Source organism: Mandrillus leucophaeus, unplaced genomic scaffold (genome assembly GCF_000951045.1).
Source record: "Mandrillus leucophaeus isolate KB7577 unplaced genomic scaffold, Mleu.le_1.0 Scaffold750, whole genome shotgun sequence".
NCBI lineage: Eukaryota > Metazoa > Chordata > Mammalia > Primates > Cercopithecidae > Mandrillus > Mandrillus leucophaeus.
Window position 1 is genome coordinate 553,147 of NW_012108142.1, and position 15,516 is coordinate 568,662.

Sequence of the window (15,516 nt, forward strand, 5' to 3'; positions counted from 1 at the left end):
ACTAGCACGTCAGCTCTAGGAGGCAGGGATTGGGGCCTATTGTCTGTCGAATCATCAGTGTCCTCCGCAATACCTGGAATGTCATAGGGGCTCAGTAAATACTTCTGAATGAATAACTTGTATAAATTAGTAGAAGGTTGATTTACTCAGTGAAATATTTATGACATGACTCACCAAGTTGCTGAAGCCAACTACATTCAGGGCTTGTTTCAAAACAGCCAATTTCTCCCTGTTCAGAGAACGCTCCCCTGTGGACGCATCGTCCTGCATGGTCTGGTTCAAATACCTGTTAGGAGACAAGGCGTGTAATGTTACCGCTTGGCTTCTGGTCAGACTTCTGTGGTGAAAAGTCACTTCTGCCATATTTGATCTCTAAAATGATGGGAATCACCTGGACATGGTGTCCCCATGTTTTCAAAGCGTTTGGTACATAACACCACATGATGTCTCAGGAAAGGGAAATGTTAGTTCTTGTTGTACCAGGACATATTTACATTCCTCTACTCGGTTTTCATCTTAGCTGCTGCACCTTTCCTTGTGACAGGAGAAGGTCACAAGTGATTCATGTCTTTTTTTTTTTTGAGACGGAGTTTCGTTCTTGTCCCCCAGGCTAGAGTGTAGTGGCACAGTCTTGGCTCACTGCAACCTCCGCCTCCCGAGTTCAAGCGCTTCTCCTGCCTCAGCCTCTTCAGTAACTGGGACTACAGGTGCGCATCACCATGCCCAGCTAATTTTTGTATTTTCAGTAGAGAAAGGGTTTTACCATGTTGGTCAGGCTGGTCTTAAACTCCTGACCTCGGCCTCCCAAAGTGCTGGGATTATAGGCGTGAGCTACCGCACCTGACCGTGACTCATGTATTTCATATAAAAATTTGACAGGTTCTATCATATGCTTTGTAATTAATATCTGAACTAAAGATGCCTAATTTATGGTATGTTATTATTTTTCCTTGTTGGTACTTTTCAATAATGAGATGGTTGATTATGCCATTGATTTACTCCTTTCCCTCAACAAACGTGTACGAATCACCTATGTAACACAGGCAATACCAAGCAGCTGAGAATATGAAGGAAAAGGACTCAACAACAGCAGAATAAACTATGCAGGGGCACAGACAAGGGAGATAGAATCAGAGAGACAGACTCCAGGTACAAGTGTACAGGAAGGGGCCACACCCAGAAGTGGACCATGAGGAAACACGGTGGGGAAAAGCAGGTTTTGGTTCTAACAGTTGCCATATAAGACTTTGCCAAGCAACTCCCAGGCTTTCAGCTTATCCCTGGAATAATTAGAACATGTACAAAGCAGAAAGAATTGGTCAAGCATGATGCATACGGGGAAAATATATCCATGTGTGCAAAATTGGAGCCTAAGGTGAGATGAGCAAAGATTGATGAGATTGGAGAAGTAGCCAGGGCTTTGTACAGCTTGAAAAAGAGTTTGTCATGTCTTGGAAGCGACAGGCAGCTCTGAGGGCCTTGCAACAAAGAAGTGGCACGACCAGGTTGGTGCCTTGGAAAGAATATCCTGGTAGCCCAGGGCAAGATTACCTGGAAAGAGGTAAGGCAAGTAAGGGGAGCATGTGGCCCAGTGAGAGACTAGTGGTGGTGAAGAAGAGGATGGATGGGGAGAGGAGAAGGGAGGAGGCAGAGCTGGCAGTATGAGGGGGTGAACTGGGCACCGGAAGGTGGAAAGTGGGGAGTTCATGATGAGTAGCAAGTCTCCGTCTGGGAAAACAGGGTGGACTGCGGGCCCGTTCAACTGGAAAACATTCTCAAGAGGAGGAATAGGTTTCTGGAAGGATAAAGTCTTATATTTGATATTAGACACATTGACTTTAAACTACTTGTTAAAGTTTAAAAGTAGTCCCAAGAAATAACAGCTATAAAGATCTGGAATTCAGAAAAACACTACATAATAGGATCTGGAAGTCATCAACATGCAGAAGGCTAGAACCATGGGAGAGGGTGAGCTCACACAAAATGAGATGCTGGAATTAGGGCTGAGGAAAGAATGGAGTGTCCAGGATGGAGTAAGAATGTTACAAGAAATTTGAGTCATTAAAACAGAAGGTTTTTTTTTTTTTTTTTTTTGAGACGGAGTCTTGCCCTGTTGCCCAGGCTAGAGTGCAATGTGACGATCTCACTGCAACCTCCTCCTTCCTGGTTTAAGCAATTCCCCTGCCTCAGTCTCCTGAGTAGCTGGGATTACAGGCACACACCACCACGCCCGGCTAATTTTTGTATTTTAGTAGAGACGAGGTTTCACCATCTTGGCCAGGCTGGTCTCAAACTCCTGACCTCATGATCCACCCACCTCAGCCTCCCAAAATGCTGGGATTACAGGTGTGAGCCACTGTGCCTGGCTGGAAAAGGTGCCTTTAAGACTGAATGATAGTGATGGAAAAGAGACCACAGAAACAAGGAAATTGTGCCCTTGACAAGCGGAATGTTTTTTGGAATTGGAGGGGAGAAGCAGATCGCAATGACCGTGTGAGCTGGGTCTGTGAGAACTTCTTTTTCCTCAATCTCGGCTGAGGTTGGAAGAACAATCTAGGGGCTGGAGTGGGGTGTGGGAGAGACTTTGGAATATGAACCTGCTGAGGTAGAAGCATAAAAACCCACATAAAAGACTTCAAGAAAGGGAGCCGTGGAGAGTACTGAAGAGGGGGAAATGGATGAGGTAAGGAGAGGGTGTGGAGTTGGTGCAAGGGGAGCGTCTGCCTCTCACTGCAGAAATGACCTGACTTTCTAGGACGTGCCAGGTAAGGTGACAAATATGACTCTGAAGGCTGGTGCCATCTCAGGGGAGGAGAGCAACCAATGCTTGTAGCTTTGATTTTCCTAGGAGAGAAAGAGGTTGAGGTTTCAGCGACCAGATGAAGGTCGTGGGAACCTAAGACATTTGCTGCGGAGAAGGGACACAGTTGCGAAGCAGGGAGCAGCAGGAGCTGAGCTGATGCTACAGCATGCCATGCCCAGGTGGCGGTGGAGACCAGCTCCTGGGGTGGGGTCACCTCCTCTAGGGCCCCTCAAATGCCTGATGGAGGATGAGCAAGCTGGGGTTTGGGGCAGTGGAACAGAAAAAGGTCAAGGGCAATGATATCAGTAAGAAATTGGCTTACCATGGTCAGAGGGTCCTTTTGTCTGCAATCTATAAACCTTTAGTGACAAACCTTTTATTATTATTATTATTATTATTATTATTATTATACAGGGTCTTGCTCTGTTTCCAGGCTGGACGGCATGGTGTGATCTCAACTCACTGCAGCTCTGCCTCCCAGGCACAAGTGATCCTCCCACTTCAGCCTCTCAAATAGCTGGGATCACAGGCACATGTCGCCATGCCTGGCTAATTTTTTATATTTTTAGTAGAGACAGGGTCTTGCCATGTGGCCCAGGCTGGTCTTGAACTCCTGATCTCAAGCAGTCTGCATGTCTTGGCCTCCCAAAGTGCTGGAATTATAAGTGTGAGCCACCACACGCTGGCTCTAGTGATAAATCTTAATGATAAAAAATTGTAACCCCTCTCCATACTTCTGGTCCTCACAGTAGGTTTCTATGCATCTTTCTGACATTATCTTTTTTTCTGACTTCCTTGATCATTGCACAGGTTAATATTCCATTGAGGGGCCACTTGTCTTGCAAAGAACAATTGGCTCCTGTTATCATTAGAGTCAAATGGGCAAAAAAGAAAAACTTTCACAATTCTTGATAAGTAATCAATTAGTAAGCTCCCCGTAGCCCTGCACCAGCTAGCTTAAGTATTTCTTTAAACCTCCCATCCTCCATTTTATTTTACTTTTTAGCCTACAATTTACAGCAGCTATGACCCGCTCCATGAGGAAGTATGAATACAGCGGCTTTTTTATTGCAGTTAAATTTTGGGTAGATGAAGCCCTGTGAAGAAATCCTGGTAGTTGCAGACAGGTCTGTTAACTACGTAATGGGTCAGGTGGGGACCAATTCAAAACAGACAATTTGAAAGGGCAGTTTGCCTGATGGCAGGAAAGATGCCTTCAGCTTGGTTGTGAGCATTTTCCTCTGTAGCCAGAAAACTTGTCATAAAGACGAAGAAAAAAACACAATGACTTTTACACAATACTTAAAATTCTCCCATTATTCAAAAGCATCTAGGATGATTTCACTAGAAATGCAGTTCTTACTTATCAGCAAAACTATATCTTAAAATGGGAAGGTTAGTACCAGAATAAAAAAAATACATGTTTATTTTGGGAGATTAAAGATACACATTTTCCCTTTGACATCACTCAATCATGAAACCTCACATAAGGGCAAAAAAAAAAAACAACTTGGAAAATATGCAAGGTAAAATATGGAAACTAAGAATCTGGAGACATATTTAAGTACTATTTGACAATTAAAAAAAAACAAACATTTAAATCTTTATTATCTGTAAAACAGAGTAAAAATATATTAAAAATAGATTTTAAAATTCTCCATTTCTAGTTCGCAGTGGTTTTGTGAATGACAAATGAGACATTGCGTGTGGTATGCCTCCTACACTCAGGTTGCAATGCATGTACGGAATATGAGTATTTCCTGGAATGTCTATATCTTGCCTATGTGGGCAACTTTTAGTCAGTGTACTCCGTCATTAATGAAGCTCTTAATCAAATAAATGACTGCGCCACTAACCATCTTAAACCATAAAATATGCTTTTCTATACTTTTCAGACAGAAAAAAGTAACAAATAGGTAAAAGGAAAAGAGCATAAGTTCACACTTCGCTGTTGTATACTGACGTGAATTGCCTGAAAGTTGACAATCATCGATGCAATGTTACAATGGCACTCCCAGACTTTTTTTTTAACAGTTTGAAATAGGTAAGAATAATGGTGGGTAATGGGTCATGGACTTCCCAGTGGCCAGTGGACTCACTTCACCTCCACAGATGTTATCCCACTAATCTCAACACAGTGGCTGAGAACCATCCTAGATGAATCAAAGTGAGGGTTTCATCTAAGAGTTTCCAGTTTTGCCCCCGTATTGATTCACGGTCACATAACCTCTAGCATTCAGACCCTTTAACTTAATATTCAATGTCTTCTATACTATTCTTCTATGAGTCAAAATCATACACCTATAGCTTAAGCCTATTTTCTCATCCTCTTTGGCTCTTGGAACACTGGCAACATCTAGATATCTCCATGTGCAGAGTCAGAAATTTCAGAGAGCATTTGTTAAGAGTCATTGCTATTTTGTTTTTAAAAGATTGGCAGATCAAGGGAATAGTCTGTCTGCTGTTTCTATCATGGGGTAGAAGACTCTTAACATGGGTGCTCTAGATGGATAAAAACTACAGATGGATTAATACTGTTTAATTCCACTCAAAGGGAAAGGCAATGGGAACTAATATTTCTTGATACTGATGGCCCAAATTCTCCACTGGATGTTTTTGAGGCACTTCCTCTATTAGTCTCCACAACAATTCGCAAACGGAGCCATTATTTTACCTATTTCAGAAATAAGGGCACTGGAGTCTGTTTAAAGTTGTGAAGCCTGACATCGGCGGACCAACACACCCCCGTCCTGCCCCTGAGCCCAGCGTCTCTCAAGCTTAGTTAGGAGCTTCCTGCAAGGCGGATGGGACACACCAAAGGTCTTGCTGTTCTGCTCTCTGGAAAGTCAGCAATTCCTAAAGTCTCCTACATTTTATTTACAGAAAAAGGATAAAAACATTGTAGAAATTTGGTGGTCCAATTCCACAGAAATTTTAGTAACACTGATATCAACTACACATAGATTGACTGATTGATTGATTGATTGATTGACATGGAGTCTCACTCGTTTTGCCCAGGCTGGAGGGCAATGGCATGATCTTGGCTCACTGTAACCTCCATCTCCCAGGTTCAAGCGATTCTCCTGTCTCAGCCTCCTAAGTGGAGTAGCTGGGACTACAGGTGCCCACCACCACTCCTGGCTAATTTTTGTATTTTTTGAGTAGAGATGGCATTTTGCCATGTTGGCAAGGCTGGTCTCAAACTCCTGACCTCAGGTGATCTGGCCTTCCTCGGCCTCCCAAAATGCTGGGATTATAGGCATGCACCACCATGCCAGGCCTATAGTTGTATTTTTTAAGCAGTGAAGAGGTGTCTTGACCTTAAGTGTTGGGTTGAGTTGGCAGCTGAAGGAGAATAGTTAATATCTTTCCTCACCAGAAATCTGTCTACATCAACATCGTTCATTAATTTATATATTATTCATTTCTTCTCTCCAAATTTTAAACAATTATTTAAGCATGTTTATTTCTCCTTAAGGCAAGTTCTAGGAAAAATAAACTTCTGCGTTCTTAAAGTGTCAAATCACATAAAAGTCATAATTGCTGTGAAAAGTGCCACTTGAGAACATAATTTCAACAGGTATTTAATTGGCAGGGACGTCCTGGGGAAAATATAGGCCCTGGGGAAGGCTCCCAGCCAACCCCACAGCCTTTGCCCTCACAGTGTTCATCATCAGATGCCCACTCCTCCCAGCTCTCCACGGCCTCTAGGTTGATGCCTAATTCACTTTCCATTGATTAACTTCATAGCATGAGGTTTTGGCAGTTTTTCTGTCTCCCCATGAGCTAGCCACAAGAGTCCCAAGAAAACCAAGTGAAACTAAAAGGAAGGACTAGACAGCATCTGGAAGAATCTGCATCTATAGGAGTTTCTCCAAGACAGGCATTCGTGGTGCATACCAATCATTTTCTTCTTTTTTGTTCTTTTCCATGTTCCCCAGTATTTCTGAAAATCAAAAAGTATTATATATAATCATAAGAAAAAGAAGCTCTGCACATGTATCCCAGAACTTAAAGTAAACAAACAAAAAACAAACAAAAAAATGTTTTGAGGAAGGTAATGCTTTTAAGTCATCCCTACATCTGTTATCAAGTTTATAAAGTTCTCAATGAAAATTTTTCTAAAGGGAGAAAAAAAAGAAGCTCTACCAAACTCTAAATCAAAAACTGGGAGCACAGTTTTCTGTGGATTCATCCAGGCTGCTGTGTACAGCTAAAGCGTTCCAGTCTGCTGCTGAGCAGTATTCCAGTGTTAACACACGGCAGTGTGTCTAGCCACTTAGCCGTCTGAGAAACGCCTAGAGTGTTTCTAGTGGGGCTTTATGAATAAGGCCACTATGAACATTTACATAGAGGTATCTGTGTAAACATACGCCTCCATTTCTCTTGGACGGATGCCGAGAAGTGCAATACCTGGGTCGTAGGGTAGCTGCATCTATAGTTTTATAAGAAACTGTCAAACTCTTTTCTAGCATGGCTGTACACTATTTTACATTCCTACCAGCAATGCATGGGGCAGTGAGTTTCTTCACATCCTCACCAGCATTTGATGCTGTCACAGTTTTTTTTTATGAGCTGTTCTGATAGGTATGTGGTGGTATCTTATCAGGGTTTTAATGTGCATTTATCTAATGGTTAATGACACTCAACACCTTTTCACATGCTTATGTGCTATCCGTATATTCATATTTGGTGAAATATCTCTTCATGTCTTTTGCCCATTTCTAATTGGACGAGAACAGCTTTTATTTTCCTACTGTTAATTTGGAGTGCTGTTTATATATTCTAAATATTAGTCCTTTGTTGGATATGAAGGTTGCAATATTTTCTCCCAGCCTGAACCTTGTCTTATAATATTTTTAATGAAGTATTCTGAATAAGAGTTTTACATTTCGATGTCATATAATTTATCAATCTTTCCTAATGTGGATTAGGATTTTGATGTCAAGCTTAAGTTCTTTTTGCCTAGTCATGGATCCCAAATATTTCCTTCTTTTGTTCCCTAAAAACTGTATTGCTTTATACTTTACATTTAGGTCTCTGATCATCTTGATTTTTTTCCATAATATGTGAGATTTTGACTTTGCTTTATTATTTTTGTTTTGCTTGTTTTGTCTATGGATGCGCAGTTGTCCAGCACCTTTTGTTGAAGCTGATCTTTCCTCCACTCAACTGTTTTGTATGTTTGCCAAAAAAATCACCTTTTTGTGTGTGAGTATATTTGTGTGAGTCTATTTCTGCACTCTCCCTTCTCTTCCATTGATCTTTGTCTCTGTCTGTCTACCAATACTGTCTGGATTACTCAGACAATAATGTCTGGATTACTCTAGCTGCATGGTAGTCCTTAATATGGGTAGGGTAGTTCCTCTGATTTTATTCTTCTTTTGTGTTTTTTCTTTTTTTAGCTATTAGAAGTTCTGTGCCCTTACACACATATTTTAGAATAAGCTTCCATATGTGTCTTAATATTGTTAAGATTTTAACAGGAATTACACTAAACCTATAAATCACCTTAGGGATGACTGGCATTTTATTATATTGAATTATATTGAATCTTCCAATAAGTGAACATTATAAGTCTCTTTTTCTTTCATTGGTTTTTTTTTTTCATTTTCACCCTCCAGATTCGGTACATGTTTTGTTAAGTGTATAATTAAGTATTTAATTTTCCTGGAGAAATTGGAAAGGGTGTTAAGTTTTTAATTGTTATGTTTTTAATTGTGGTTTCCACACGTTCACTGTTAATACATAATGATTAATATATGTGATTGATTTTGTGCACTGATCTCATATCCTGTCAACTGCTGAACTCACTTACTAGTTTTAGGAGATCCTTTGTTTTTTAAGCTCCTTGGTTCTTCCCACTCCCCTTTTTCACAAAGCCTAATGGTGCTTCCTTTAGACTAAGTTTCTAAATTAAATTCTAAATTATAATTTTATCAACTAGTATGAAAAAAGCACACCTTCTCCAGCAACACAGATACCTTCCTTCTTACAGAAGAAACAGTGGCAAACCAGGTGAATATGTGTTACAATTGTATAAAATTCGACTTGTGCTTTGGATAAGAAATGGTTTTCATTACAAGTTAAATTTATTGAAAATAAGTCAGTAACAACTGTTGACTATGTGCTATTTCTAATTAACTCATCCATTTAACCAATTTGTTTATTGTCCTGACAACAAAGAGCAGGCTGATGCTACGTCTTCCAAAGCAAGTCCATAATATCGCCAAAATAATCTGTGTATATATGTGAGGTGTCAGTGTGAGTGCATGTGCTAATACTTTTGCTTTGAGGCAGAGTAAAACTAGTCCTGGACTAAGTTTCTTGTGTCACCTGAGAATGCATGAATAAGATCAAGCCGTGGACTAAATCACAGGAGGGTTTTCTTTTTGAACAGAGGAGTCCACACTGAAGATTTCTTTCAAGAAGTGCTATGTGGAGGCACAGATGAAAACTGTTACCATCCAGCATGCGACATCACTCTAAGGAGGGGGAATAGATATGATTTGAAGATCAAATACAAACATTGACTGTTTGCCAAAAACATCCCCATGGAACTTCAAAGGCCTGTGTCTCCAGGGTGCAGGTGTGGCCCCGTTCAGCAGCACAGAGATGAGTGCGCATGAAACAAACCTTGTGTGCCTGCTTGTGTACCCAAGGCACGCTGGGATTGAAGGTTCAAGTAGAAACAAAAATGTTACTACTTAAAAACCAACTTGTTTAGTCCATTCACCAAGTCAGAGACTCACAGACTGCAAACACAATGTTCTGCTCAGCTTTTTATCTGCTGTGTGAATACAAAGGAACAGTGTCTTCTCTATTGTGGGCAGAGCTATCTTTTACTTGGTGTTGTTTAATATATAAACAGAAGCCAAATAAGGCAAAATTAAACAGTTGGTTTAAATTAAACAGTTGGTATCAATAAAGACAGCACACTTTGCTAATGACGATGGCCAACTGCTGATTGCCCACCCGCCCTCACTTTGCTCCTAAAAAAGAAATTATTTTCTCTATTGTTTCTGAACTATCTGAAACACATTAACTAATTTTAAATTTTAAGTCTCCCCCTCCTCAAGGAATACAAGTACAACTTTTTATTAACCATGCGTTCAGATACATACATCTCCACCTGGAAAGTATTAATATGTGAGTCACAAACTGTTTTGTTTGGAAAGAGAAAATCTTGTCAGTGGTCTCCAGGAAAAGAACAGAATCTAATAAATTTAGGAAAAGAACAGAATCCTTTTAACAAGTTACACATTCAGAAAGTCTTTGGGTCTTGTGACATTCCCAGAATAGTTCATCCATATTTTTCTAATCAGTTGAAATATTTCAAAACATCTGGTGAAACAAATTCAAAACTCTTGCCACCTTACACATAGTGAATACTCGTATGGCCAATTATTCGTTTCTTGAAAATGTCTAGCTGGGAGAGCCGGGAGGTGGAGACAGACAGGGTGGCTGTGTCTTGCACAGAAGGCCCCGGACAACGGTTAAGGGGCTGACCCCAGCCTGAACTCATCCCCGAGCCTTGTGTCCAGCATAAACACAGCCAGAAACACACACCCAGAGCTGCTGATATTTCAGTGAGTGAAGTCGTGAAATGGAGAGAAAAATCAGTTTTTGCTCAGGAAGGGTGGGTTGGCCTGGCCTTGAAGATGGTGGGATTAGTTTAACAAGTCGAGGCCTGGGGAGCTGCATCTGCCTAGAGGGAGAGGTGGGCAGAACTTTCTCTAACTCACACCAATACATTCTCAGTCTCAAGAGGGTTCCATACAGGAAGAGGGTACAGAAATATGCCTCAGGTGAGGCTGAACGGGTGCCGAGGTCCCCCTCAGGAGAGAAGGTGACCAGAAAGCATTGTGCAAGGCCATGTCCACAGCACCAACAGGAAGGATAAACTTCACTAACCCTGTGTCTTAAATACCGACTAACATAGGCACCTACACCGAAACTTCAGTAATATGCAAATATTACAGTTTATTTGATTCAGACACATGACCATGTACAGATAGTTACTACCGACAAAGGTATTCTTAGGCAGGTTCATCCGGGCCCCACCCCTGACCTTCATCAAATGCTCATAAAGTATGGTGTGAAAAACATTGCGCTGAATATAACCCACAGATGTATCAAGCAACCTCTTTCAGGTTAGCAGGACTAAAAGAAAATTTTAATTACCCAGTCTCTACAAGAAATAAAAAAATTTAGTTGGGCATAGTGGCCTGCAACTGTAGTCCCTGCTATTTGAGAGGCTGAGGTGGGAGGATCACTTGGGACCAGGAGGTCGGGGCTGCAGTGACCTGTGATCGTGCCACTGCACTCAAGCCTGGGTGACAGAGTGAGACTATATCTCAATTAAAAAAAAAAAATCCATCTCTGTCTCTGTATAGATCCATACCCTCTTGGCTATTGGCTCTGTTTCTCTGGAGAACCCTGAACAATACACTCTCTTCTCCCCATTTCACTTATTCATACATTTAAATATTTAATAGCTCCTATTTAACAAAAAATTAAATGTCATTAACTTGTTTATGGATAAAGATCATGCCTTAAAATTCCTGGTGGAGTCTCATAAAATTTAAATTAATATTGAGTGTACAGAAGGTTATATACACCTGCAAGTTTCCATATGTATTTCAAAGTTTCCATGTGTATACCTAGTTGGTTACAGTTTTGCCGGATAGGTTCCCAATATATCTGGTAGTGCCATAGGTAGCAGGATGACAAGTCCATAGTGAACACGAGCTCTACTCTTCCTTTGGTCAAAGGTTGGCAAAATAAGTGAAAAATTTATGCCATAAAAGTCAACCCCCTTTATTATTATTATTTTTATTTTTTATTTTTTGCCAAAATCAAAAGAAACAAATAATCTAACAAAGAACCTATTAGGTAAGGTTATCTAGTGAAGAAAGTTTAGTGTAAGAAACAAACATACAAATATTGATCAGAGATGCTCCGGAAGGAAGTATGACAAAATGGGGAGGAGAGAAGGAATGGAGATATAATAAAATAGTGACCAACAGATATTTAAATACTTAGTCAGATTGCCTTTACTGATAAGGTAACTGGACAGTCAATTTAACCTTCAAAAACTGGCATGTCTGCCCTCGGGCGGACAGACACACATTCCAGGTAGGCAGCTCAGAAGCCTGGCTTCAGGACAGGGTGGGGGACGCATGCTAAAATCCTTTCTGACATGTGAATTAGAACCATTGGCACCTCCAAGCTCTAAAGATTCATTAAAACTGAGATTTTTAATGAAGAACTTAAAATGAGTAAAACGTGTATACTCTATAGACAATCTTTAAAAGTAAACTTCACGAAGATTTTTTTTCAACCACCAAAATGTATTCACATGTAGGCTGTACCTACTAAGGTAAACTTATTTGAAACAATGTATGTAACTAAATGACATCAGTAATAGGATATTAGATCTGGCTTTTTCAGAATAGATTCATAAAGTAAATAAAACTAAATAATCCAAATTTTCTTTTCTGCTAAATGTAAAAGCTGAGTAAAAATGCCTAGCTAATTATAATTAATCCTAATAAGTCAAGATAAAAAAGCATAGAAATGTGGGTTCCATTTTGACACCTACTGTTCTATTGCATAGGATTTGGCTCCTAGTTTTAAAATACTTTCTAGTCAAGGATGTCTTCCAGAACTACTGTTGTGATTACTTATATGCTACATATTTTCATTAAGAAACACTATTTATGAAATAACAAAGTTCAAATAATGAATAACCCTCCAAATAAGTGGTCCCGGGCCATGAATTGTGCTTTCAGGTCACAAACACTTCTACATGAAAGAAAATTTCCAGAGAGACCCAATCACATGGTCTAAATGCCATCATATATTTACATTCAAAAATTAATGGAAAGTGAAAAAATCTGAAACTAATTATCAGTAAAGTTTGGACTGATGTGCTTCAGCTCCAATTGTAATATTCTAATTGAGAGATTTTAGTGTGAGAAATCCAAGTAAGTTACATAAGAATATTGTGAAACAATCAGTCACATAGAAAGATACTGAATCAATACAAAACATTTAAAACCTGTTTTACAAAAGATGAATTCTGGAAACTTAAAGACAAGCAGGCATGACTATACCGGGTTTAATATGTTTGTTCACTCAGACAAATAATTAGCATTCTGTTATAACTTTCTTGTACACTTAGGAAATGAAGCAATATTATGACCTAGCAAAAACTGGGTTACTCAATTACTATTACTACTGCCATTTTGTGATATTGTTCCTATTTAGAAAATAACTCTATAGTTGTCTAAACCAATTATACTCATTAAAAATACTAATAAAAGTTATAAGGAAAACATGATTAAACTCAGGTGTTTCATATCTGACAAATTTATCTTCAATTTTAAAACATGCAAAAGTATATATTTCCTTAGAAATAAATTGAAATGGAATTATGATATTGTAGGCTCTTTAGACATTATTCTTTAGTAATCGCTCTCATACTATCTTTCCATCCAATTTTCTGATTTTAGTGCCTTAACTTCAATACTTATATTTAGGGTATCAAATACTTAAAACAGTTAATAACAAATCTCAACGTTTATGAAAATAAAAACTCTAAATTAGCAAGATTTATATCAGTAGACATTTACTTCCCATTTGTTAGGGAATTTAAAAAGTGGGGGTGGAAATTAAATTACATAAACGAACTAATAAAGTGAAAAAGTAGTTTTAATGTCATCATTATCAAATGCAGTTGAGAGTGTCCTTCTCTTTTTCCCTTTTCTTCTTCAATCTTAACAGGTGATCCTACAAAGTTTTATTTAAGAATAAGGCAGGCTGCTTTCTTTTATTACTATTAGGTTGGGGCAAAAGTAATTAAAAGTAATGACAAAAACTGCAATTGCTTTTGCTCTAATCTAGTATTATTTTTTTATCTTATCTCCCAGAAGAATGTTCTTACAACAAGCACCGCTCAGAAGCAGGAACTCTATATGCGGTCACAGCAGAGAAAGAAGAAATCTAGAAAAGGCAGAGTCAGAAGTGCAATACCCTCTAGTACAGTTCGGCCTCGTGTGCTGTGCTGTGTTCTCGACCCCCTAGTACTGTTCGGCCTCATGTGCTGTGCTGTGTTCTGATTACTTGAGGCTGGAACCCTGATCAGCTGATTTGCTAACGCAACTGTTCTAAATGTCCTTCTCACTTCCCACTAAGTTCCATTTTCAGAAAAGAAGTCTCTTCCTGCTGAAACTGAAATCACCACTAACTGGAATCAATGACACATTTTAGCTAGAGGAAACAAATCTGGGCGTGATGGCTCACGCCTGTAATCCTAGCACTTTGGGAGGCCGAGGCAGGTGGATCACTTGAGGTCAGGAGTTCCAGACTAGCCTGGCCAACATGGTGAAACCCTGTCTCTACTAAAAATACTAAATTAGCCAGGTGTGGTGACTCACGCCTGTAAATCCCAGCTACTCAGGAGGCTGAGGCAGGAGAATCGCTTGAACCCGGGAGGCAGAGGTTACAGTGAGCCAAGATCATGACACTGCACTCCAGCCTGGGTGACAAAGCACGACTCTGTCTCAAAACAAAGAGGAAACAAGTTCCATTTGATGTTTTTAAAATGTTGATGATATCACACTTAAACAAAAGTACTACATCTATATAATGATCTAGATCAGGAACTTATAGGGTCTAATGAAATGTTACTTAACTCATTTTGCATTTCAGCAAAAACTGTATATAATAAGGGTGTGGTCCTGGTAAACAATATTCTTGTAGTTAAAGCAGAAAGTTAAAGGCACTAGTTTATCAACCACCAATGAATTTTCTTAGTGTGGAAAGCTAAAAATACAGTGTTTATGTTTCGGCAATGGGTACTTACAGAAATGTTTCATACCTTTCTTCTTTGGGGCCAGAATATTCGTTTCTTTCATTAGATGGACATTCTTAGCATCACAGCAAATTCAAGTGTTTCTCATTCACCAATTGATTTACTTTATAAATGTTTAATTTGATACCAATCATGCTTCCTTACTGGAGTCATACACCTGAATAAAGCAAGGTTCCTACCCTCCTGTTACTCACAGAAGATGCTAAATTTTAGACTGGAAATTGCCCGAATAGAGGTAATGGCTGTAGTTCTCTAAGCTGCTTGGGGGAATCAGATTAACTTTATAAAGATCGACTTGAACAAATTGTATACTTGGGACAGACAGTGTTTCGTGGTTTTGTTATTAAAAACTGCTGATTTAAGATAGTAAGTCTTCAGTTGAGGAAACAAAAATGCTGAGTTTCTACACGTGCCAAGAACTGGGATTACCGGGGAATTCAAAGATGAGCGAGACTCAGTGCTTATCAAGAGACATCAAACAAGTCAGCCAAGGGAACAGATGTGTAAAGATGAAATTATAGTAAGATATACACATACCACATTTTATTATCTATTATACAGAACAGTGATATGCACAATATCAATGGTCATTTAATTATTAACTCAGAGAAGGCAAACTAATATTTAAAATATGAGTTTTTTTAAAACATTGAAATGCTGCTGCCTGTTCTAATAACAATTGACTTGATCAGAAACTCTGTATGTACATTCCAATTAGTAATGGAGTAAAATGTGAACAGTTCTGCAAATGCACTTACTCTCATCAGCACATTTTCTAAGGGGCTTTATGATCTTGGGAATTCTTCAAACATTATTCACACAATCCCTTGTCTAA

The 15,516-nt window shown here is 39.3% G+C and overlaps 1 protein-coding gene across 2 annotated transcripts in view; it reads right to left on the reverse strand.

Moving 5' to 3' along the window:
* The window catches only part of MYO16 (myosin XVI), a 655,611-nt gene that overhangs the window by 260,455 nt on the left and 379,640 nt on the right, over positions 1-15,516 (reverse strand). For both annotated transcript variants that reach the window (XM_011966244.1, XM_011966243.1), the window contains exon 17: positions 175-286. In XM_011966244.1, coding sequence (XP_011821634.1) covers positions 175-286 — 112 coding nt within the window. The remainder of the gene's footprint in view (positions 1-174; positions 287-15,516) is intronic.